This window comes from Megalobrama amblycephala, linkage group LG1 (genome assembly GCF_018812025.1).
Source record: "Megalobrama amblycephala isolate DHTTF-2021 linkage group LG1, ASM1881202v1, whole genome shotgun sequence".
Lineage (NCBI taxonomy): Eukaryota > Metazoa > Chordata > Actinopteri > Cypriniformes > Xenocyprididae > Megalobrama > Megalobrama amblycephala.
The window spans coordinates 17,466,719-17,492,372 of NC_063044.1; the positions used below are offsets into that span (position 1 = coordinate 17,466,719).

General features: G+C 37.0%; 1 protein-coding gene and 3 long non-coding RNA genes across 7 annotated transcripts; all 4 read left to right on the plus strand.

The window, feature by feature from the left end:
- The first annotated feature begins 1,821 nt into the window (after positions 1–1,821).
- LOC125264911 lies at positions 1,822–5,603 on the plus strand. The gene is made up of 3 exons (XR_007184167.1): positions 1,822–4,501; positions 4,622–5,011; positions 5,102–5,603. It is a non-coding gene; the product is annotated as an uncharacterized LOC125264911 (long non-coding RNA).
- Positions 5,604–9,065: 3,462 nt separating this feature from the next.
- On the plus strand, positions 9,066–14,600 carry LOC125264698 (serine/threonine-protein kinase pim-1-like). 4 transcript variants are annotated; one of them, XM_048184313.1, is made up of 10 exons: positions 9,066–9,956; positions 10,357–10,518; positions 11,261–11,452; positions 11,629–11,723; positions 11,905–11,955; positions 12,199–12,556; positions 12,651–12,788; positions 12,974–13,079; positions 13,171–13,296; positions 13,490–14,600. In XM_048184313.1, the coding sequence occupies exons 1-8, from the start codon at positions 9,728–9,730 to the stop codon at positions 13,072–13,074; spliced, it is 1,326 nt and encodes a 441-aa protein (XP_048040270.1). In that variant the 5' UTR covers positions 9,066–9,727; the 3' UTR covers positions 13,075–13,079; positions 13,171–13,296; positions 13,490–14,600. The 4 variants fall into 4 exon arrangements, with proteins under 4 accessions (XP_048040270.1, XP_048040261.1, XP_048040253.1 ...); XM_048184304.1 differs by having other exon boundaries at positions 13,472–14,598; XM_048184296.1 differs by having other exon boundaries at positions 13,171–13,280; positions 13,472–14,596.
- A 5,212-nt stretch (positions 14,601–19,812) lies between these two features.
- Positions 19,813–20,398, plus strand: LOC125264949. The gene is made up of 3 exons (XR_007184177.1): positions 19,813–20,014; positions 20,173–20,223; positions 20,341–20,398. It is a non-coding gene; the product is annotated as an uncharacterized LOC125264949 (long non-coding RNA).
- A 258-nt stretch (positions 20,399–20,656) lies between these two features.
- Positions 20,657–22,465, plus strand: LOC125264945. Its single transcript, XR_007184175.1, has 3 exons — positions 20,657–21,474; positions 21,593–21,681; positions 21,794–22,465. It is a non-coding gene; the product is annotated as an uncharacterized LOC125264945 (long non-coding RNA).
- Positions 22,466–25,654: the final 3,189 nt, after the last annotated feature.

A 25,654-nucleotide genomic window follows, 5' to 3' on the forward strand; every position in this document is an offset into this window, starting at 1 on the left:
CTGTACTTATTATTAATAAAGTACAGACAAAAAAAAATACAAAACTTATTAACCAATATTTTTTTTCTATTCAAATCCGTTTTGGATTGGTAATAATACAGAAGGAACACATGAACAGAAACATTAAAATACTGATTCTGCTCAGAGTGAACCGATTGATTTTTTTTTTTTTTTTTTTTGCTGAAGCAGAAGCTCTAACAGATGTTCTCTTGAGCAACAAGTTGTCTTTATGTACGTGCTTGACACACATACTCACACCTCGCCACACTTCCCGTTATGTTGATTTCACAAGTGCTTCTTAGAAAAGAACATGCAGTTATTTTCCACTGGTGCAGGCTGTTTTACACAAGAACAGAGAGGAAACAAGTATCAATACATCATGTTATAAATCTAGAGAATAAATGATAAACAATACATTTTTCTTCTACACCTTCAGATAATGATTGACTTTGTTTTGTCAGACTGCCAGAACAGGCATGCTGCTTACCACTTTTCAAATGATTACTGTCATGTATTAGAGTCAGCTTTATTGTAGCCTGGTCTCATTGTTAATATGTACAATATGCACACATTAGCAGCATTTAATCGCAGCATTATTGCGTTTTTACAGCAAAAATTCGGCACAACACCGGTACATGTAAACACCATATAGGATTAGATAACATCTCATGTTAACAGTCCACTGAATCTTTCAATTCAAAAGTCCTCAGACCTGATTTATGACAAGATTTTAGAGTAGGCGTTCTGAACTTGAGCTTCTTGACAGTTCGATTTAGCTGGCGCTAGGGCTGTCACGATATCAGATTTTTCACACCACGGTTATCGTGGTCAAAAGAATTCACAATATCGATGTTTCGCGATATCTATAGAAACCTTGAAAAAAACCTAATGTTATCAGTCAAATTCATCTTTACTTTATTTTGTCTCTTTTATTCTTTTTTTTAAAAGGCCAATGAATCACACCATTGCATACAACAACTACATTTAAGGGTAATCAGATACTGATAAACACTTGATAAACAAACAACTGATAAACACAAGGCACAATTATTTAATTTTTGCATTCTCTGTCTTTAGAAAAAGCCTTTAGTATATCTGATTATCTGATTTCAAGAAATAACAAACACTGCCTGAATGTTTTCCGAAGAACTGAAAATGCACATTTTAAAGACCATGCTGTGTGATTTTATTTAGAGGCAGAAATTATATTATTTTATAGTATTCTATACAGTGATAAAGGCTATGCATAGCATTATAAATATTCATTATCCTGACGAAAATAACCAAGATAGCTTGAACACAGACAAACCATATACTGTCAAAATAGTGTTAATTCTCTTCATGTTAAATCATTCAAAACGTCTCTATCTGCATTTTAAATGCACATTTCATACAGATTACTTAGTCAGATAGTAGCCTATTTCTTTTTGTTTTTAATTGTTTCGTTTAAAAGTAGACATTTCAAGCTTTCTATGGATATATTTCTAATGTCTGTGAGGCAAGCAGCCTATACGCTGAGTTTTCGGTTAATTTATGAGACGTGCTCCAGTTCATGTGCAAGTGATCGCGCCGGTGGCTCAATTATATTGTCTGCTTTATTTGCTTCTTCTTTATTATATCCAGGCAATTGGTTGATGAAATAGTGATTCAAATTAAGATACATTTTTTACAAAATGAAAATCACTTTAACAAATGGCTTTCTACAAAACAAAACTTAATGAAGTGGTCAAAATCAAGTCTGACCCACTCCATTTCTCACGATATATTGCGCATCTTATGATGTAGCTATCCTTACTCATGCTGTTCACTTTTCATAATCAACATAGATTAAATAAAAAAACACATAATATTTAAAGATAAATATGAAACTAAAAACGTTTTCACTCACATGCTCGCTGTGTAGAGAATATCCTCTGTCTTATCAGACGACATGATTTTGCACGGCAGTAGCAGCTGGGCATGCTTCATCTTCTTCTGTTTTATGTCAGATGGCAGCGTTAAGGTGAAATACCGCCACCTATTGTACTTTGGGATGTCAACCAGGTACTGGCACTGGATTATTTACGTGTTAAATTATCATGTGTATTATTCATTTTAAATATTACGGTTATCTCGATATATTGTCAGACACATAATTAACACAATATCGATTTTTCATGTTTTAAATATCACGGTTATTATCAATACCGGTATATTGCGACACCCCTAGATGAAATATGGCGTATTGTATCGCTAGTGCCATCATTCCCAGGGTGGTGAGGCCTTTCTTCAGCTTTTGCTCCCAGCATCTTTAAAGACTGTAGTGATGCAGCAGCTTCATGATGAGCATGGTCATCAGGGAGTGGAACGCACAACAGAGCTGGTCCGACAAAGATGTTTTTGGCCAGGTATGTCTGATGATGTTAAGCGATGGTGCCAACAATGTGAACGCTGTACTGTTGCTAAGGATGTCTTTCCTCAAGTCCAGACATATATGGGCAATTTGTTAGCTTCAAGACCTAACCAAATTCTGGCTATTGATTTTACATTGATTGAGCCATCACAGAATGGAGAATGTTCTTGTCCTGACTGATGTGTTTTCCAAATACACCCAGGCGGTGCCAACTCGTGACCAGAGAGCATTTACAGTGGCGAAGGTGTTGGTTAATGAGTGGTTCTACAAGTTTGGCGTTCCAAGTCGCATCCACTCAGACCAGGGAAGGAACTTCGAAAGTATCCTTATTTGTCAATTGTGTGAGTTGTATGGCATTGAACGGAGCCGAACCACACCAGCCCATCCTACTGGAAATGGTCAATGCGAGAAATTTAATCGCACCCTGCACAATTTACTGCACACTCTACCCTCTTGTAAGAAGAACTGGGCTCAAGTGGTTTTCTCCTATAATACTACCCCACACCAGTCTACATACCAATCTCCATATTTCTTAATGTTCGTGCAAGACCCACAATTTCCTGTTGACGTTCTCTTGGGTAGGATTGAGGCTCCCACTCAAGGTAGTGTTCATGACTGGATTTATGACCATCAGGCTAGACTTCAAGTGGCCTTTGATGGGGCTAGAAGTCACATGAAGGCTGCAGCAGACTGTAGAAAAGAGCGAGATGACCGGAGAGTACAGGATGAACCTCTATGTCAAGGTGAGTTGGTGTATTTGCAGGACCTTTGTGTGCGAGGCTGGGCAAAGATTGCTGGAGTTCTGTGGTTTACAAATTGCTGCGAGCCCCTACACCTGGTGGGTCTGCGTACACCATTGCCCCTGTTGATGATTTGGAAAAGGTTAGACATGTGCATCATACCCTGTTCAGCTCAACCATCTGGGCAGAATTGAGCACAGCCTTCTAACTCAGTTTCAGAGTCTGATCAAGTATCGATGGAATCTGGGGACCTATCGGATGACGATATGTGTTTGCTGGTGTCTTCAGAGCAAGAAATTTCCCTTCCATTTATAGTGCCAAGTGTTCGTCCATCTTTGCCGCCTCCTACTCCTGCTCCATCTTTGCCCCGAGGGTATGTCCATGTCATCTAGTAGTGTCCCTGATCTTGAGCCTACTCTAGTCACTAGGCGAGGAATCATGGACTCTTCAGTGGCATCAGAGGGCATAGTTCCTACTGTAAGAGCACATTTACGTCAGACTACACGAACAACTGCAGGCTACCATTCCAATGTCCATCACTTGCCAGAGACAATGGGGGATAGAGGGGGTATTGTGAACTCTCAGATAACTGTAACAAACAATGTTTCCACTCTCTTTAGGCCTTGGAGTTAATATCGTCGGGTCGACGAATTTTAAACCAGGGAGTAGAATGTGACAGGTTAAGTTTCTTTATTTGTTTAATGGTGTATCTCAACTCAGGAGACACGCAGACACGTTTTCATAGTTGCAGATCATAGTCTAAAAATGTGTGTGTTATCAGGGATGTGTGTGCGTGGAGTGACAATCGAGCGCAGGTAGCATAAAGTTATAGTAGTCTGAGTTTCGCTTGGGAGTTGAGACATTTTTCTCGTGGGTTCTTTTTTTGGGAAAGGGGAAATCATTTAAAAACGGTTTTACTATTTGTTTTTTTGTTTTCAGGTGTGGCCTAAGAGCTTTGATGCCGGTTTGATACGCCTGTTTGATATACCTGTTCTTATATACCTCTTCTACACCTTTTTGATATACGCGTTTCATTGATTGAGCTCCATATTGCCATTTCACTAATACAACTGGCTGTGGACGTCGCGGTTCTGCACCGCTGATTGGAACAGTGTTTTAAAGATTATTCTGCCCAACTTATTTGTACATTTAATTTATTCAGTTATAGTCATAGTGCCTGCGGACAACTGGAAATAACTTGTTCCCTTTCGAAAGGGAACTCAACTCTGCGTTGGAATACACAATGGGGAACGTCACGTGACCCAGGTGTCTGAAAACCAACTATCCAACAACTCCAATCCCTATTGGCCGGCGACAGCCTATGACGTAATTGTTATGATACAGACGGGTCGGACACAGAGAATCACAGGTAAGTGTTGTTTATTGACAACAGTGACAATGATTAAGACACAGCAGAGCATTGACTGATGAAATGAGCAACAATGAAGAAGTATGAGATGAATAGTTACAGTCCTTTTGTCTTTTGCAGATATCAGAGTCCTTAGAGATCGCTGGAGGTAAGTGAGCACTCACACACACAGAAACAAGAGGAGCAGGGATCACACTGGAGACAGGTAAGTAGAGAGTCCAAGAGTCTGTAAGCATTTGGGGTATGTACAAACGAGACCGGACGTGGAGTGGTGTGTGTGCGTGCTCTTTTATAGTGCGAGTGATGATTGGCTGATGAGGTGCAGGTGTGCGTGATCAGTATTCTGGTGAAGGTGAGCGTTGTGATTGGGTGATGGTGGAGCCTGGCGTGTCTGTGACACATGAATGATTTACACAATTTTTTTCTGTTTGTGTTTCATGCAATGAAACTGAACGGTGACTGCATTATGCCTGAGATCTGCTTTTGGGATCCACAGACAGACTCAAACAGGTTTGGAATGTTACAAGGATGAGGAAATTATTTTAATTTTACATCTACCACTTTAATAATGTTACTAACAGTAAATTTTGTACTTTGCAGGGATCTTGGCCTAGTTTGCTGAAACAAAAATCCTCCTGTAGACCTGAAAATCATTGAAGTGCCTGGATCATCCACCAGAAAAGAGAAAAAAGAAGCCTAGCAGAAAACAAAGCTGCTGTAACTTTTTACTTTTCTGATTAATTACCTCAAATGTATCTTGTGAAGATTTTATTATTGATTGGATTTTATGTTGCCGTGAGTACAGGTGCAGTCACATTTGTGGCATTTCTGTTAAATCACTCAGGCAAAAAGGTCCATTGATCATTATAAGCAATATAGTGACATATTATATGACGCAGCTCACATAGGAGTCACTTTTAATCAGCTTTCTGTTGGTCAAATCTGGCGAATTTCAGTAACCAACTTGGATACTTAGTGAAATTTTTGACCACATATGAAATTAAAGGGTTACTTCAGGATTTAACATTAAGCTTTGTATTAGTAGAATACCACTAGTATTTTCGAATTACCGTGCTTTCCCCCTTCATATCAGCCCGAGATGAGAGATTTATGCATTTTTATTCTGTAAAAAAGCCTCTGATGACGCAAAAATCGTCATTTTGTGTCATCGGAGGCTTTTTTGGCCAGAGGCATAAAACTACAGCCAGTAATAGCAGGTAGTTCCGCATTTTTTCACCACGCCCATACATATGCGCGTTTGAGGTTACTCACGGACATAGATCAAAGATTTTATCAAAAGTGGGTGTCAATTATATTTTTAAGCTTAACATATTTTGTTATAGTCTGCACTACATCAGTGGTTCATCTCGCAAATTTATCGGTCTCTGCAGTCATCTCAACCAATACAGCAACAGGCTTTTGTGGTAACGTTAGCATAAATAGATAAATAGACTAACTCAGTTTTACAGAACAGTGGCTTTACTTTGATAACAGTCAACTTATATGCAACTTATATGTAATTGTCTATCTAACGTTACTTTGCTAAGTTTGCAGTTTTACTGCTACCTATGTGCTACCTACAACACTACATATAGGCTACTGTATTATCAGTCTAGTATCAGCGAGTCTTACCTCTAGGCGAATACGCTTAGTACCAGATGCCCAGGCTGTTCGTCCTCTGGGAAAGTGAATATCGATCGCGGTGTCCTTCAGAATGGTTCTCTTCATTGCAAGGATATTTGGTTCGTAGTCCTCGTGCTTGAAATGGAGACTACATATTCTGCGGTTTTTTAGGTTTTCTATAACGGTGTCATCTCCAAACTTCGGGTGTTTGATGGCCCGCAGCCACTGTTTACATCGCTCCAAATCTTTAACTTAATCGGAAAATGATGGAAACGTACTTGTCCTTTCCTGGTCTTGGGTGTACATCCAGGTACAAAGCAATTTAGCACCATTTCGCTGTAAATGTATGAACTAACTCACGATTTATAGAATTAATATGTAACAAAGCAAGCCTAGTTGTTTGAATTTTCCTGGTAATTCCGCCTGTAACCGATAGGCGTGGTTTGGGCGTGGCCTCGCAGGGGCAGCAAAACAAGTGCATTCTGGGAGTTGTTGTCTTTCATCCACATTAGTCAAAAATACATTTTCTGCCTTTTCTCAGTCTAGAAAGCTCCAAATTCAAAAATAATTTCACATTTCTACTACATAAATGACCAATTTTAAATACACATTCATCTTTCCAGGGGTGAAGTACCCCTTTAATGATTGTGTGGATTTCTATTGAAATTACTGGAATTCATTCTCCAAACAGCAGCAAATTTTACTGCACCTTAAAGGGTTAGTTCACCCAAAAATGTAATTTCTGTCAAGAAGAACGAAGGTCTTAGGGGTCTAAGGTCTGACACCCTCATGTCGTTCCACACCCCTAAGACCTTCGTTCTTCTTCCGAACACAAAATTAAGATATTTTTGATAAAATCTGATGGCTCAGTGAGGCCTCCATTGACAGCAAGATAATTAACACCTTCAGATGCCCAGAAAGCTACTAAAGACATATTTAAAACAGTTCATGTGACTACAGTGGTTCAACCTTAATGTTATAAAGTGACGAGAATACTTTTTGTGTGCCAAAAAACCAAAATAATGACTTTATTCAACAATATCTACTGATGGACGGTTTCAAAACACTGCTTCATGAAGCTTTGAAGCTTTATGAATCTTTTGTTTTGAATCAGTGGTTCGGAGTGTGTATCAAAGTCCCAGCAGTGAACCATTGAAATTTTGAAACACTTATCACTAACAAAGCCTCGTTTACTGAAATCACGTGACTTTGGCAATTTTTTATGCGCAACTAACCACTGATTCGAAACAAAAGATTCATAAAGCTTCGAAGCTTCATGAAGCAGTGTTTTGAAATCGCCCATCACTAGAAATTGTTGAATAAATTAGTATTTAGTATTTTTGGCACAAAAAAGTATTCTCGTCGCTTCATAACATTAAGGTTGAACCACTGTAGTCGCATGAACTGTTTTAAATATGTCTTTAGTAGCTTTCTGGGCATCTGAAAGTGTTAATTGTCTTGTTGTCAATGGAGTCTTCACTGAGCCATCGGATTTTATCAAAAATATCTTAATTTGTGTTCCGAAGATGAACGAAGGTCTTACAGGCCTGTAAATGTGGTAAATGGAAGCTTAAACATGTTTGTTTACCATGCAAGAACCAGCGAGGTTCATTCTTGTGTTACATAGCACATTTGAGCTTCAGCAAGAACCAATGAGTTGGTTCGGTTGAGCTTCTTGAGTTTTTTTTTTTGCCGATCACTGTTGAATAAAAGCCTAAAATAAATCTGTTCACCATTTAAAATGATCGAGTTTATTCAGAAAATTTGGACAAAACCACTCAATTCATATGGATTAGTTTTACAATCTCTTTATAAACTTTTTGAAGCGTCAAGTTGGCTGTTGCATAGCTGTCTATGGAGGGACAGAAATCACTCAGATTTCATCAAAAATATCTTCATTACATGAGGGTAATGAATGTAATTAATGACATTTTTAAAACACTGATTTATTACATGGAACGTTTGTGTTTCAATGCATTTTGTTGATGTCTATTCTTGTATAGCCTATTGTATATAAATGGTTTGTTATTCATGTTGCTTATGTATTACACTATTTTTTAAATGTGTATTGATATTAAGCCTATTGCTTTTTTTAAGTGCATGCAAGTGTATGTAATAAAGTGGATCTATATGCAATAAACAATTTTTATTTTGCATTTGTTTCAGTTTTTCAATTTATTTATTATAATAGAAGTTAAGGGTAACCATAGTACCAACAGGAAAATAAACTAATAAAAAAAAAATAAAAAAAGAAATTATGAGTTTATTGTCAACATTTTATCTCGACTTTTTTCTTGAAATTTAATGACATTTTTCTCATAATTTAACGAGTTTATTCTCGTAATTCAACAACTTTTTTCTTGTAATTTAATGACTTTATTCTCAACATTTTATCTTCGACTTTTTTCTCGAAATTTAACAACTTTAATCTCAAGATGGTTTTATTTTTTTATTATTGCTTGGCCCTAATCCTCTTCCATATTGATCTGTATGATGTGGTCGTTTTTTTTTTATTTATTTTTTTTTATTCCAAAAGCACCATGTGCTTTATACAACTTTTTATTTTACTTGGAAAATATCACATTCATGTGAAAAAATGTTCTAAGCCAAACTTTGAACATTTTATAAAAGAGATTAAACAATATGGTACTACATCAGACAAAATTAACGAACAAAAAAGCAAGAAAGACATATGAACCTTTTGTTACTATAAAGTGTTATAATTTTACCCCTGGCATGAATTATTTCACTTTACATATTCTTATGTTTAATTGTTTTGCACTTGTTGTGAGTTGTATATGCTTGTGCAAATCTTTGTATATATTTGTTTGCATTAATTTAAAAAATAAAATAAATAAATAATGTTTATTACGTTATATGGAGAGGGCGGGGTTTATGACCTATACTGCACTCAGCCACGTGGGGGCGATCGAGACGCTTTGGCTTCACTTTCAGAACTCTTGTGGCGCTTGATAAGGAGGAAGATCAGGTTCATCAACAGTGTTCAAAGGTAAAATAACTCACCTACCGTTATTAATAAACTATATTTAACGTAGCAGTCATTAATGTAAAAATGAGATATTGTGCTAACTAAGGCCTATTTAAATACACATGGATATATTAAGCCTAAAGTACCCGGAGGTGTACCAAGAGTTTGTTTGTAAATAATAACTTCATCTATTCTGTCTCTTAAGTACAATGAAACATTAGTATTTTACTTAGGATCTATTGGCTAAACAGATAATAAAATACAATCATAGTTAGCACTTAATATTTCTGTATATGGCCAAATCATTCACAAAATCATACATAAAGGAATGTTTACGCTCAGGCTCGAAGCGTCTAAGCCAATAAGATTTGCTGAATTATCAACCAATGAAATTGTGCCCCGCCCCTTCGTCCAGACCGCTTGGAATCGTGAATCGTGGAACGCGTTATTGTGACGTCACAGTGCGCGCAGCCGCTTCATAAATCGAGTCAGTCGAAACTCTTTGTCGGAGTTTAAAGCTGCTCTTTGGTCTCTTGCGATCGATCTGTAGTACTGAGTGTTACAAGTCTACCGCTAGAACCAACAGGCAAATACAGTGTTCACAGCTCGTTGAGATGGAGCATCTGGCGACTGTTACATTGGACACTATGTTTGCAATCTTTCCACTGGAGCTGGAAAGCTGCAGCAGCTTGGACTCATTCGAGGACGCTCAAGTTGAGCCGCTGAGTGGCGCTGTGAAGCCGGCTGACAGAAAGGCCTGCAGTAGCAGCTGCCAACAGCTCCCGACAGAGGCGCCTCGACCACCGGCTGTCCCTACAGTCGCCTGGGAGGACGATTCAACAGGTAACTGATAACGTTAATAAGTCAAACTGCAGGAGACAATTACTTTGTGACTTCTATGTAACAGCATCAGCACTGTGTTTTTAACTTTTCAAGTGTTCTTGGAAATTTGCTGAGCACAGAAACAATGCAAAACCTGCTAATTATTCACATGAACTCGCTGCATTAGGACAGTTTTACTCGTGAATCATGTAGCTGTAATCTGTGCTGATAAAAACAATGTTTCTAATCAACATTCATTCATATACTGTATATTGTGTATTTTTAAAAATATATTTTTTGTATGTTGTTATTTCCTGTTTACTTCTTCTATTTTATTATCTGTGTCTTGTCACTGTCATTCTGTCTCTCATGTGTAAACATACCTGGCAATAAAGCTCTTTCTCATTCTGATTGTTTGCAGAAAAGCGCACACAAGGGAGGAAGTCTAAGAAAGAATCCATCCAAACCCAGGAAGAAACCCAAGTGTGTGCTTTTGTGCCTGAGGATCCATCGCAGGAGCTTCCACACACATCCAGAGTGGATCCGACAGGCACAGATCCGCGGGAGTCTGAGCCAACAGACAGTGAGTCTCCAGATATTACCACTCTGATTCATGTCTATGTCAGCCTGATGTTCCTGGGTTTAGTTTTCATTTTTCCTCGTCTTCTGCTGGTTCCTCACCTGAAAGACCACCAAAAGATCTGTAAGGTCATTTTTTTAGCGTGTGGAAAAAGCGCCAATTACTAAAAACTAAACTAGCCAATCAGATTTCTCTTTACCAATCTCACACCCATACACACACAAACACATTTGACTTCACAACACACAAACGCACACCTTTATTTATTCTCATTCCCTCTTGCTTTCTTAGTATGTCATGAGTGCACACAGATTAATAACCAATTTGGGGAAAAAACTGGCATTAGGTTAGTGCCCTTTATGGTACGCACAATTAGGATAATTACGGTGTGACTTCAATGTGAAACAGCATCAGCACTGAGTTTGTACTCTTTCTAGTGTTGTTGGAAATTGGCCCAGAAACTCTCATGAACTCGCAACATAAAGCAGCTCTACATTAGGACAGTTTTACTAGTGAATCATTCAGCTGTAATCTGTGCTGATAAAAACAGATGTTTCTAATCAATATTCATACATGTACTATCTATTTTTGTCTATTGTGTATTTTTTTTTAAATATATTTTTTGTATGTTGTTATTTCTTATTTACTTATTCTATTTTTATTATTTGTCTTGTCACTGTCATTCTGTCTCTCATGTGTAAACATACCTGGCAATAAAGCTCTTTCTCACTCTGATTGTTTGCAGAAAAGCGCACAAAATGGAGGAAATTCCTTGCTGGCCTCCGGAGAGCGTGGAAGTCGATAAAAGGATCCTTCCAAACCCAGGAAGAAACCCAAGTGTGTGCTTTTGTGCCTGAGGATCCATCGCAGGAGCTTCCACACACATCCGGCGTGGATCCGACAGGCACAGATCCGCAGGAGTCTGAGCCAACAGACCGTGAGTCTCCAGATATTACCACTCTGATTCATGTCTATGTCAGCCTGATGTTTCTGGGTTTAGTTTTCATTTTTCCTCGTCTTCTGCTGATCTGCACAGGTGTATTTCGTCACAAGCAGATGCTGCTGGAGTTCATTCTCATGCTGTATATTAACATGTTGTTGTGCATTTTTCAGGATGCTTTGAATCTCTTTATGATGTGGTAAAGAAACTGAAGTCGAGACGTGGTGTCAGTTATCATCTAGGATTTCGAAACTCCGATGACAAACGAGTATGTTGCCCTTTCTGTAGACACATATATATTCATATATTCTGTATATTTCTGTCTTTACTCTTTCAGTCCTGATGAAAACATCAGTGTTTACAGTTTTGATCAAAAAGGTACAGACTGTTAGATTAGATGTACACAATCAAAAATAAATCAGTTTACAAAAATGTTCTTCATTTTTCAGGTATTGATCAAATTTATTAAGAAGAACCGGCCTGAGAAACTAGTGGAATTGGTAAGTTGAAAAGACTTTATTCTTCATAAAATGTTTTATTAAATTCTAATTTGGTAATTGATTAAAGTTTGTATGTGGACAGAGTAAGATATAATTGAAATAGCCTAGAAACATCAGTTGTAAAGTACATTGCTTTCATCTTCGGCAGCCCTAGAGTGGAAAATGAAGTGTACCGGGCCTTTAGTTAGGAGATTTGAGATCGGTAAGGAGTTAACTAAGCTTTTGTCAATCTCTTTTCTTTAGCCTGGGTATTCCAACCCTTTAAGTCAAGAGGCAGCTGCAATGTTGATGGTGCAAAAGCCTCCAACTAGCGAGCATCTCGTACAACTATATGATCACTTTGTCATGGAAGATCAAGACATCTTGATTATGGAGTATCCACGTTCCTACATCAGCCTGTTTGATTATGTCCAACGAAACAGCAGTAACCTGACCGAAACCGAGGTGAAACTCATCATTCAGGGGCTCATTGTTGCTCTTCAGCACTGCATGAGTCGTGGTGTTTATCGCGGCACGTATATGAAAAACATCCTTGTCCACACAAAAACCCTGCATGTAAAGCTGATGGACTTTGGAGGCGCGCTGCTCGTCGAAGAAAGACGTGAGTCGGCTTTTTAAGCACAGTTCACTGATGACTTATTTACTACAGTTCACTGATGGTGTTTTACTGAACACTGAGCATGTGTTGCTTACAGGAGATGCTGAACCTCTATTAATCAGTGCAATCAGAAAATATGCTGAATGGGCAACAACTGAGGACTTACGCATACTGCTGGATCTGATGGTCCCGACAATAAGTCGTTGCTTTTGGATGAGACCACGCGTGTCCAAAGGTGAGACCAATAACTAGTGTGAAAAACATATAAAGCCCTGACATGAGTGACCGTAAAATTATCAGTGGGCATCCAGAGAAAGTCATAGTAACAAATGCAGTGTATTTCATGGTAACATTACCTTACATGAACTACATGTCTCAGTCAAACATGATAATCAGATCTCTTATAAAAAATGTTTACAGAATGCCTGGATCTTCTTGAGCACCTTCATGATGTAAAGTCACGGATGACGTTACAGGCTATGTTGAAGCATGACTGGTTTAAAAGAAAAACTGAAGCATAAGAAAAGTAAGTTAATTTTATTTTTTTTTTTTGACAGATTAAGGCCGCCTTGGCACCTCTTGACCATAATTAATATCATGCTCTCATTATTTGCCAGGTTCCCCTGCATTGGCAGCTCAGGGCCTATAGTTCAGCTGTATGGGTCATCAGCCGGGGACGGTTCACGCTTTAACCCTGGAGCGTGGATAAGACCACGTGTGTCCAAAGGTGAGACCAACAACAGGTACAAAATGGAAATGACATTGCTTGAAAAACATATAAAGCTCTGACATGAGTGACAGTAAAATTGTTTGTGTCAAACCTTGATGAGTGTAAAGAGATGGAGAGATGTTTTTTTGATAGATTCAGGCCTTCTTGCCACCTCTTGACCTTAATATCATGCTCTCATTATTTGGCAGGTTCCCCTGCATTGGCAGCTCAGGGCCTATAGCTCAGCTGCGGGGTCATCAGACTGGGACCCCGGGGACGGTTTACGGCTTTAACCCCGGGACGTTCCCCTTTCACCCCTGCATGATGACACTGATGGCAACTGTCCTCTACTTGTGAACTGTTTGTGTGCCACCAACCTACTCAGAACATTATCGCGTCCCACTGATAGCGGCCTTGTGCGAGCCCCACCTTGCAGCCTGACAGGAAGTGCTGGAGGCTTACATTTGGACTCCGTTCTTCCAGGCCAGACCACCATGTTTCAGACAAGCGTCGTGTCAAGCCCAGCCATTTTCCTGAATTACTGTGGACAGTGGATTTCACACAACTTCAGTGTCACACAATTTAACGCCACACCTTGTACTTGCCTGGAAGCTGGCTTTAATCAATCCTTCCTTAGTGAAAAAATAGCACAATTTATTCAAATGTAATTTAGTGTAACTAAATGTATTTGTGGCACACTGTAAATTGTTATACTTAAAGTCTGTTCAAGTGGATCAACTCATTTTGTACTAAATGCATTTTAGTTGTCCAAAAGCAGTGCTGAAGTTCAGGTTGTATTAATTGTAAACTTGAAGTGTGCTAATGGCATCATTATTGTGTGCTTCTAATACATTAAAGTGATCTTTAAAAATAATGGCACAGCTTAGGAATTTGCCTTTTACTGGTATTTTACAGACACCCCCTAGTATACCAGTAAAGCTCACTTATCTAGAGATCAGAGAGACATTGGGAACAGATATATGTACACCCATGGATTCAAACCCGGGTCGCTGCCACACAAGCGCGCTCGCTTTACCAGTTGCACCACCAAGCAGATTTACACAATGCAAAACTCGGGTTACTTTGTGTTTTTTCTATATTCTTATGTGTAACACTATAAGCAAACATTCCAAAAAATGCTTAAAACTTTAAAAAAGTCCTATTTCATCTTTAATCATTGGTTAACTAATTTAGATGGAAAATGTTTTTTTAGACATTCACCTCAATAGCAATACATTTTAGAGTTTACAGAGTAAACTAGAATTGTCTTGCTTAAACGAATTCAAGAGAAAAACCATGACGGTTAATCGCTACAAAAAACAATTATTCTGTTTTGAAACAAAAGCCAGATTCATTATTATTATTATTATTATTATTATGGTAACACTTTACAATAAGGTTCATTAGTAACATTAGTTAACATGAACTAATGATGAACTGCACTTATACAGCATTTATTAATCTTTGTTAATGTTAATTTCAGCATTTGCTAATACATTATTAAAATGAAGAGTTGTATTTGTTAACATTAGATAATATGCTGTGAATTAACATGAACAAACTAAGAACAGCTGTATTTTTATTAACTAATGTTAACAAAGACTAAAATACAGTTACAAATGTATTGCTCATGGTTAGTTCATGTTAGTTAATACATTAACTAATGAACCTTATTGTAAAGTGTTACCATTATTGTTATTGTACGATTGCTATCTGCATAAACATTTGCATATTTTATTAAACCTGTAAAAACTCTGCTATTATTACAAATGAATGTGATTCTGCTGTTTAATCAATGGAGACTGACTGAAGTGCTTATGCAAATACAGTAGTCAACATTTGAAGTGGATCAAAACCTTCATCAAAGTTGACCTAAAACCTTCTTCTTAGGACAGCTTCGTTCTTAGGAGAACTTTGATTCACTTTTTTGATCCACTTCAGATGTTGACTACTATACATTTCAGAGAGATAAGATGCAACACGATAACAGGAAACGTCATAATGATGATGTTGAACACCAGGTGGCAGTGTTGTAAGAAAATATTACCCCTCATACTTAACGTTACAAACACGCTTCAAGTTGCAAAAATGCATCAATTACTGTAAATATTGTTTTGTTTTGAGAAGAAGCCTAACGCCTGAAATGATTAATTAACTGTTAAAAATATAATATAAATCCATATATTTGTTTATAAATTGAACTACTGTTTAAACTTAGTTTGAAATAGTCAGACAAAGACTAGACTGCATTTGTAAAATTTCATATTGCATTTTACAGACAGATGTTTGCTCCATTAACTGTAGCACTTTAGAGTGAAACTCCTATTTTTTTGTATCCACTTTTCTCTTTTCGTTGTCTTTATTACCCACTGACAGCTAACTCTTAAAGAGATAGTTCACCCAAAATAAAAATTATGTCATCGTTTACTCAGCCTCAAGTTGTTCCAAACCTGTCTGAATTTCTTTCTTCAGTTTCTTCAACCAAACAGTTGATGGCTCTATTGACTTCTATAGTATCTGTTTGAGATGATTAATTACCCATATTCTTCCAATTACCCAAAATATCTTCTTTTGCGCTCAACGGAAGAAAGAAATTCATACAGGTTTGGAGCAACTTGAGGGTGAGTAAATGATGACTGAATTTTCGCTTTTGGGTGAACTATCCCTTTAAGCCTGAAGTACCTGAGGGCTGTTTCATAAAAGATGCTAAGAAAAGCGAGGATTAAACTCCAAAACCTGACTTGAATTAACCTAACAAATGAGTTGGGGCTAAAGCGGTTTCATAAAAGGTAATTGAAGTTCACGCTGTCCCGCTAAATCAATCCAGGTTCACCTAGTCAAGATAATTTCGCGTGCACGCTTTTTTAAGCAGCCCTAGAGGTCGATCATGGATCAAATCGATCCACCATAGGAAACGGCATGTACATTTTGTGCTATTTTATGTGTTTAAGACATGTGTTTTCAGTGCATAACTTACTTTTCACAAGTTTATTCTCCATCTGTAAATGTTAGAAAGTCATGATAATATTTCCATTTTGCTGCGCGCTAAACAGACGGGACGCAATAGAAGCGCAATAATTCTAAAATATACATTTCGCTAAAATATTTGATGTTGGACATTAAATGTGCCTTATGTACAATTTTAACCCTACAAGTAAGTGTATTTTTATGATAGTAACTGTAAATGGACTATTGTAATGGGGTAAATCAATATACTTTGGGCCAATTACTGAGTTTAGATTCATCTTACCAATTAAAATTTAGTCTCTTCATATTTATTTTAATTTTTAATTTTGTGATTTTAATTTCTGCTCTTCTAATAAACATAAAGAGAACTACAGCTGCCAAACAAAACCAGAGAGAAATGTATTCATATATTTTAAAACAATCTAATTAAATATTGGGCACAAAACATTTAGCCAGTAAGAAAAGAAAACCTGTAGGTGACACACACACACACACACACACACACACATACTGACATATGTGGTTTATGAGGTCATTGTGACTTTTTGGTGGTTTACGGGGACACACCTTTCCTAACATCCAATCGACATGAAAGTCGTGTCGACATCAAATCAGGCTTCAAAAAAACAATTTCACTTTTATAACACACAGATATTAAATATGTGACATTTCACAGTCTTGCGGGGTCGGTCCAAATTGTGGTTTATGAGGTTTATGAGGCCACTTTTACACACAACACACAAACCTAGCCTCAATCCTGGTTTAAGGGGACTGACAAACATTAATAACATTAGTTTGCTCTGCTACTGAAAGAAGGGTCTTCATGACAATAGCACAGCTCCTGGCTTTCCTCAGCTAAAATCCTAAGAAAATCAATTTCACAATTGATTTGTAGCCTAATTATGCAGTAAAATATTATATATGATCTGGGATTATTAAAAGAAGCTGTACCATTTGACATTTTTATTGGAAGGACAATGTAAATGCTTGGAAATATTTAACATCTTTAATTCCATTCATTATTTCTAGTGTGCCTGCAGTTCAATAATCACACTAAGTTTTGTGCTTTGTTACTTTTAATCAGAAATAAAGTATCAGCTTTCAAATTCTATCAGTTTTATCACAAAATTATTTTTTTTCAGCCACAGAGAGACGTCAGTAAAACCCAGTGTCACATAAAGCTTCATTTTTAATCGGTCATGGGAATGAGCAAGGAGACATGCGCAATGCAGACTTGTTAGAAAATGTGAACTCAATGAAATCGTGGCTTGGGGTGGCTTCACTTGTTACCATGTCTTGAGCAGTTCAGTCCTATATTGGTAGTTGTAGCCATTGCAGTGTGAATGTCATCTCAGCTATCACAGCGTAAGAATGTGTCAGCGTGGACACGCATTGTCTACGACAGGCATAGTTCTGCCTCATTGTAGTTTTAGTTGATGCAACAGGTGTAAATATTTATTGTAAAGATGGACGTTGCAAAGTCTGAGATCTTTTCGCTTTAACTAATTTAATGTATTCCATTTAAAAGTGTAAGTCGCTTATTGCAACTATTCGTTCATTAAATGAATAAAATCAATGTAAAATCTGCAATTGTGCTGATAGTCAAGAAACAACACTAATGGTAGTCTCATGTTGCTTACAGTTTTTTACAGACACTAGGACACATTTCTCAATACTTAGGTCACTTTTGCAAAACTCTTCACACAGTTCTCCTAACCAACTTTCAGCTTGGCAAAGCAGTTCATTTCACATTCAAAATGCACTACAACTACCAAAACACTTTATTCAGGTCTCAAATCAACTCATTCTTCCAGAGCACTAGCAAAGGTTGACAGCGGACAAACACACTTTGTCACCCACAAAACAATTACCTAAAAAACACTTAAAGGTGCTAAAGAGGATGTTTTGTTTTATACATTTTTGCAATATTACTTGAAACTGTCTTTACTAACTGATAAAAGACTATTTATTAGGTGCACTGAAAGGAATAATATTAATATACATCATCTGTGCACGAGGTAGGGCCTTAAAAACATCAGCCAATCGTTTACGTGATCATCGCATAAACGATTGGCCCTCTGGCTTGTCAATCACTGCCGTGACGTTCCTTGTGAGAGACGAGTGCGGCTGCGCGCTCCAGTAACTTTCCACACTCCACAGGCGCCGCATGCAATGTTTTTGTCAGGAGACAGGAGTAACAACTGCAGATTATGAGTTACCTGCGGTGAGTCCGACATAATGAATCCACGGCTTTAAGTCACGCACACACTTAACGATTGTAAGGCTGATTATGAATGTAAATTGATACTTATGACTGATCGCGCTCAAACGCGTCCAGTCAGAGCCAGTTGCGTTCAGTCTGCGATTACAGTCGGTGTTCAAACTCCATGTGAAAGTATATAAATCTGCTTCAGGAGCAGGAAACAATCGCTGTATGTTGAGCTCAGTCAGAATGTTTTAGCTAGTCGTTAAATGTGTGCCCGGCTTAATAACACAGCGAATGCCGGTGGTAAACAAACACTCGTGCACGAGTTTTGGGAGGCGTTCACTCGAAATGAGCTGTGAAGGAGGGGGGTTGTTCTTATGCATGCGCTCATTTCAAAAACTCAGTCGACGAAAAGAACCTCTGTACCACCTTTAACAACATGTAGCATTATACAATGTTTTCTTGTGTAAAACAAGGACACATTTCTGTATATAATTCACTGCAATATATGCTACTGGAATAAATCAGACATGATGCAGAATTCGTCGACATTTTATGTCGTTTATTTATTTTTATTTTTTTGCACTGAGTAATTCCAAAATACAAGAATTTGTATACACACCATCCACTGATACAGATACAATTCAATTGTTTTTATAGCATTTAATTTTAAGATTTAAAATATATTTCATTAAAATGTTATTACTGTAGGAATGTAGAAAATTGCTGTCTTATTCAGTTTTGTATTGATGTTATTGTTTTGAACATAAGTTTAACAGTTTTGAAAACAGTATGTAAGCATGTGCAAATTGGCCTGTACGTACAAAGAGTTTTGGCAGTTGTTGTGTCTGAGTGAGAAAAGAACTCATGAGATGTAGTCATTGAATGCATTTTGTGCCAAAGCAATGATAATTGATCCTCAGTTTAGCCCACATAGACTTCTGTTGTGCTCACTGTGTGAAGAGTTTTGCAAAAGTGACCTAAGTATTGAGAAATGTGTCCTAGCGTCTGTAAAAAACTGTAATGTTAGGAGGATGTCGACATGAAAGACTTCTTAGTCTTTCCAGGTTGGACCAAAGCAAACGGGCCAGAACACTTTGTTCTCTGTGTAAGGGAATGTTACTGTTACTAAATACTACATAGTATACGTATTGGTAATTAAGTTGGTTAGTTCATGTGTATTCCAACAAAGTGAACTGCAGCTCTACTCTTTGTCCTAATGACTTTTAAACTTATGTGAATGTCTTTAACCATTATCACATTATAGATCATGAAGCCACTCCTGAGAGAGATCCTCTTTTTAGACTCGCAGTACACATTGCATGAGTCTGGGTTCGGTGATGCTGAGTACAGAGCCATATTTAGGTCCACATTTGAGGCTTACTGTTTGCTATGTTCATATAGCAACTTACATTTTGGCTACGTTCCTATAGCCTGTACTGATATGTTTCAGCTGATAACGTCTCAGTGGTTGTCACATCTATCTGTTTCAAATTATTTATATTTTTTCTTGTATAGAGATCTTGCTCAGAAAATTGATACAGGGAGCTGGACTGAGAAGACTGGGCATGATATTGTGGTGAATAATATATTGCATCATTTGATATTACAATGAAATATGATTGCCTGTAATTTGCATTTCATATACAAGACATGTGACAGAGAAGACAGTAGCTTTGATCTACAGTCATGTTTCATGTATAACTAATCTTACCTTATTTTTTTGGTTGATTTTAGGGCTTGCCACACCAGATCTGTGGAAATGACTGTGGGATTTTTATGCTTATGGTAAAGTGTCCATTTGTGTGTGTGTGTGTGTGTGTGTGTGTGTGTGTGTGTGTGTGGTAAGCAAATGCATGTTTCTGTCAACATAGTAAATAAGATGTTTTCCTTCTTCTGTTTCAGTATACACTCTCCATTGTGACAGGCACAGGGTTTCAATTCCAGGAGGTGAGTTGATTCAGAAGGGTGAAATTGATACTTTAAATGTTTCTTATACACATACTTGTTTATATTGAAGGAAAGGGACAAATTAAAAACTAAAGACTCTCCTTACATTGTCAATTAAAATGCCTTTGATATGTCTTCTTCTTATGTGTATGTATGTAAACAATATGTGTATATACCTGATGACATCATAAGTTAATGTTATAAGTAACACAAAACATTTTTATGCAATATTCTAGATTAATCTTGTTAATGTTTGAAAGGTATGGGCAGAGGTTTGCCTTCTGGACTGATGAGGCCAGAAGCTTGTTACAGGGAACCTTTCAGCCAATATTCAGAGTGCCAAGAAAGCGTGCCATCACTGAGGAAATTCCAGCCCTCATGCAGGCTGTCTTTGACCGCACTGCAGAGGAAAAGAGACTGGTGGACTTCATTGTACAGTCACCGGGAGCTGAACTGCATTTGGTGGTACTTAGACATATTCATCACTCGCAGTAAATAAATCAACCAGGGCTTTTGTTAAAAATATTGTCAACTATGCGCCCCATTTATTGGCAGTGACAGGCCAATAAAAATCCTGTCTGTGATTGGTCACCTACCTACCTGCCCACACTCTGCCCATGCACTCATTGATCTTCAGCAGAGTCTTCCTCCAGCAGTATTTAGGCAGTGCATGCTAATTTGTTTGAGGTTTGGCTTTGAAATAAGCCCTAAATGTATGGGGTGGAATATTTTTGGTTGATTGCTTTCAAAATCTACCTTAGTCTTGCTTGTTTCTCCAATTCTGCATATTCTAGCTTTAAAGTCAGTTGTTCCTTCACTAACAGCTACCACACAATACACTTAAAAATCCTATTACAACAAAATAATTGTAATAATTGTGGCAAAATAATTTCCCCGTAGGACGTACTCAATGGGAAGACTTCAAAGTGGTATCCTCCGAAGTCCTTACGCCAGGTGCCTGTCTACCTTGACAGTGAGGAACAACAGGACAACCTTTTTGCTTTTCTGAAGTCAGTATTACATAAGACACCAACGAAACTGAGCTTCACAGATGAAGTGCAGTTAATCTGTGGTGGTCTATTTCCAGAGGTATGCATAACAATATAATGTATTGTGCATGTTTCTGCCCTTTCAAACTCTACTGTATATTATACCATATGCTGCTTATCTACAGACCATATTTCAATTAACAATTTTCTTTTGATAGGCCATCATATATGGCCTGGCTGGGCTTCAGAATTTGTCTCTGAAGGATGCTGAGCAGGCCTTCCTCTCTGGTCCACATTATCATCACAGGTAAGTGTAGAAAATTGAATTGTTTTTACACAATGTCCAACGTATCCTTTTATTTTTTTAACAGCATTTCTGTTAAACCAGCAGTGATTATTTTTTTTATTTACTATTTCAGTGAAGTGGAGGAATTTAACAGAATGATAGAGAAACGATAGAGAAACGATTGAGAAAAGAAGGGAGAGCATCCAGTTGGTAGGTAGTGCTGCTGCATACATCACAGTGTGTGCTTTAAATATTTAAAGGACAGGAAAAGTCAGATCTCTTGCATCTCTCTCTATTATTTTTTTTTTCTCGGTCCAGATGTGCTTTATTGACATGAATGTTTCAAGAACCTGTTCACCCAAATCTTTGAACAGTATGCAATAACAGTAATATGAACATTATTTGGTATGAAGATTGATATAATTTTGTATCGTATATAATGTGTGTGTTCTGTGGTGACTAAGATCTTTAAAATTTGAAATTAAAAATTAGAGAGTTGAACAAGTTCAACTAAATGTTCCTTATTTCATTCACTTCTCTATCTTTCTCTCTCTTAGGAGTCAGTGAAGACGTTGTGCATGAAGTTCTTCCTATGTGGTTCACGTCATGAACAAATTTGTTTTTGTGTGTGTTCAAATTCAACTGTTGCAATATATTATTTTATAAAATATACACAATCTTAAATCTACCCCCAGAGTCATCCTTGTGTTTTCCCTCTGTACTTGAAAATGTGATTGACTGAAAAGGCTATACCATTCCTTGTTTATTTTACTTGATGAGTTATTAAATTATGCAACTTGGACCCAATAATTACTCAACATTCCTAGAAACCTGATTTAATTGCAATAAAGAAAGCAGTAATTTGGGTGTAATAAACCTTTAAAAACCTCAAAAAAAAAAAAAGGGTTAAAATACTGCCTTGGTGGCACTTGTTTCGGTCCTCTAAAACTAGGGTCCTGGAAATGCATTCCTGGGATTGCGGTTCTCCTGATTCATTTCGTTTTGACATCTCGTGTGGTTCTGTGTGATTTGGACAACTTCAAGTTACGCCCCCTCAACAAGTTACACCCCTTTCTTGTTACGCCCCCCTCTTGCAGTCCGCAGACAGATTCTACTGGTTTTAACTGAAAACAGCTTGCACTGACAAATCTTAAAATATGTCAGGGCATTTGTTTCGCACACCAGTAATGTTTTTTTAAAACATTTTTTTAAAAGGCACATTATAAAAAGGTAGTTAAAAATCCTAATTGAAATAAGGCCTAACAGCTTAATCTAAGCCATGTCTGTGAAACCATGCCATTCTTTTTTATGTATTTAAACATAATGCTGTAAATTGCCAATATGCTTTGTTGTAACGTTTTTTTCTTTTTTTTTAGAAACTTTTTCTATTAATGTTTCCTGCTATTTAGATAATAATAATAATAATAATAATAACTTTATTTTATATAGCGCCTTTAAAAGTTATATCTCAAAGCGCTTCACAGAAACATATAAATACAATAAACATACATTTGAGCAAAATGCATTATATAAAAAGCAAAACAAAACACATTATTAAAAAAAATCACTTGTATGCAAGCCTAAAAAAGTAAGTTTTAAGTGAAGATTTAAAAACACTAAAAGAGTCTGCATGTCTGATCTCAGTGGGAAGAGCATTCCAGAGTTTGGGAGCAAAAGAACAAAAAGGCCGGTCACCCATAGAGCATAAACGTGTAGAAGGTACAATTAAAAAGCCAGAATCAGAAGAAAGAAGACTGCGTCTTGTGGTATATGCAGTTAAAAGTTCGGACAGATATTGTGGCGCTAAACCATTCAAGGCCTTGTAGGTGACCATGGAGAATTTTAAAATCGATGCGAAACCTGACCGGTAGCCAGTGCAATGACTCCAAGATGGGAGTGATGTGCTCACTTGTCCTGGATCTTGTCCTGAATCTTGCCACTGAGTTTTGGACATACTGTAATCTGTTTATGGTAGATTTGGAAACCCCAGCAAGCAGAGCATTCCCTAGTGAAAAAAAAGTATACTTTATTGTATTTTAAATATATTCCCTTTTTCTATAGTACACTGCAAATATACTAACAAAAAATGTACTATCATTAAATATATAAAAAGTATATAGTATCAATTTTCACAATGCAACTTTTAATAATATTGTACTTTAGTATATTTTCTAAAAAATATATTAGAAAAATTATATAGCAGTTTATTTTTTAAAAGTGTATTTATTTGCACTTTATAAAAATAATTTGAGGTATATTTTAACAGTGTGCTGAAAATGATCATTGTAACAATGCACTGAAAGTATATTTAAAAAATACATTATTTAATATCCTGAAGTTGTAGTGTACTAAAGTTAAATTTGAGTATATTTTTTAAGTTTACTTATTCATCCTTGGAATTCATTATATTACTTGTGCTTATTTATTTCAGTATGAATGCATAAGCCCATTTAGTAAATGCAGTGTAGCCTATACAATTTCCAAATAAGTGTAAATGTTTATTGTTTACACTGGCAGAATGATTTTACAATGTACACACAAATCTATATAAACAACACACCAGCAGCACAAGTAATGCGAAAAAATATGTTGAGTGGTTAAACGGAATTCAAATGTCTCTTCAACTTGGTCTGTGACCAATCAGATTTTGTTGCTACTGCCTTCTGCCAATCAAGCTGCTGACGTCACGGTCGTCGTCTGAATCCCTCGCTCTGTCACTCAGGTGAAGTATAATGTGCAATGTGTAATTTATTTAATAAAACACTGAAAGCGCAATACATCGCTCAATCTTGGGGATTCTGACCAGTTCAATCAAGTGACATCGCAGCCTGACCGTGATGGCGACGACAACCGGCTAATCTAATGGCCTACGCGATCCTGAAAGAACCGGAGAAAAGTGCTGCTATTGGGAGGTGAGTTGTAGTCTACCAGTTAACAAACTTTATTTTATTTTCTTTAACAAACGGAGAGCGATATTTCGGCTTGATATCTCTTTTTGAGTTTTTGTGTGGTGGTTTAGGGAACATGTTTGAATGCAGCACCAAAACATTCATATGATTGGTCAAATCGGCCCGTATTCTGTATGATATTAATTCATAAAGTGTTTTATGCTTGACTATGTACCGAAAACAATATCGACATGCCATTCTGATACAGTTCCCTGCTGCTAATCCTCAAGAATTGGTTCAATGTAGGATTTAGACAGATATTGTAAACGGCCGGTCACCCATAGAGCCATCGTAAACGTAATTTGTATTTGTGTATAAAGGTCACCATTGGTCCAATTTGTTTTTTCTTTTAAATGTTAAGTTTTGCTGAATCTATATTAAGTTTAAATAAAAACTATTGGATTTGTCAATGAAATAGTCTCTTCATTAGTGAGTTCTTATATTTTATTTAAAATGGCCTTGAAAACAAAGCATTCAACTTTGGGAAAATGTGTTAAACGTAGCACAACTGTATTTGTGGTATATGCAGTTAATTTGAAGTTCAAAAAAGTTAGGACACTTTGATAGGTTTTTGCTTTAAATGGACTATATTATACAAAGTATAAGTAATACCAAAGTGTATTGTTAACCAAAGTGTGTAATTTTTAGTATGGAATAAGCCAAGGCCATAATTATTTTGTTGTACTTAAATCACAAATAGTACTTATAACACAAAGTGACCATGAAATAAAGTATACTTATAACACAAATAAAAGAATTTTAAAATGCAACTTATATTGTAACAAAAATATATACTTATGTATACTTTGTGAAACCTGTACACTTTAATATCACCGGTAGCCAGTGTATTTACCAATGATAACAACACTCCAGCTGTTCACGTCCTTTTGGTCCTTGATGGGAATTAAGTTTCCATGCACCACTATCAACGCCTAAATGCTACAGCACAGGTGGTACAGCAGCCACGTGTCCTGGGAGCTTTCAGATCCCAGCTACAAGCTGTAATTACGAGCCTGAATGAACGCTTACAAGCAAGAATCTCCCAC

Bases quoted from the DNA above. Each gene is read 5' to 3' on its own strand.
- LOC125264698 (XM_048184313.1), top strand. From the start codon at position 9,728: ATGGAGCATCTGGCGACTGTTACATTGGACACTATGTTTGCAATCTTT. The intron at 9,957-10,356 runs GTAACTGATAAC...GATTGTTTGCAG, and splicing joins CTGGGAGGACGATTCAACAG to AAAAGCGCACACAAGGGAGG. The intron at 12,789-12,973 runs GTGAGACCAATA...AAATGTTTACAG, and splicing joins GAGACCACGCGTGTCCAAAG to AATGCCTGGATCTTCTTGAG.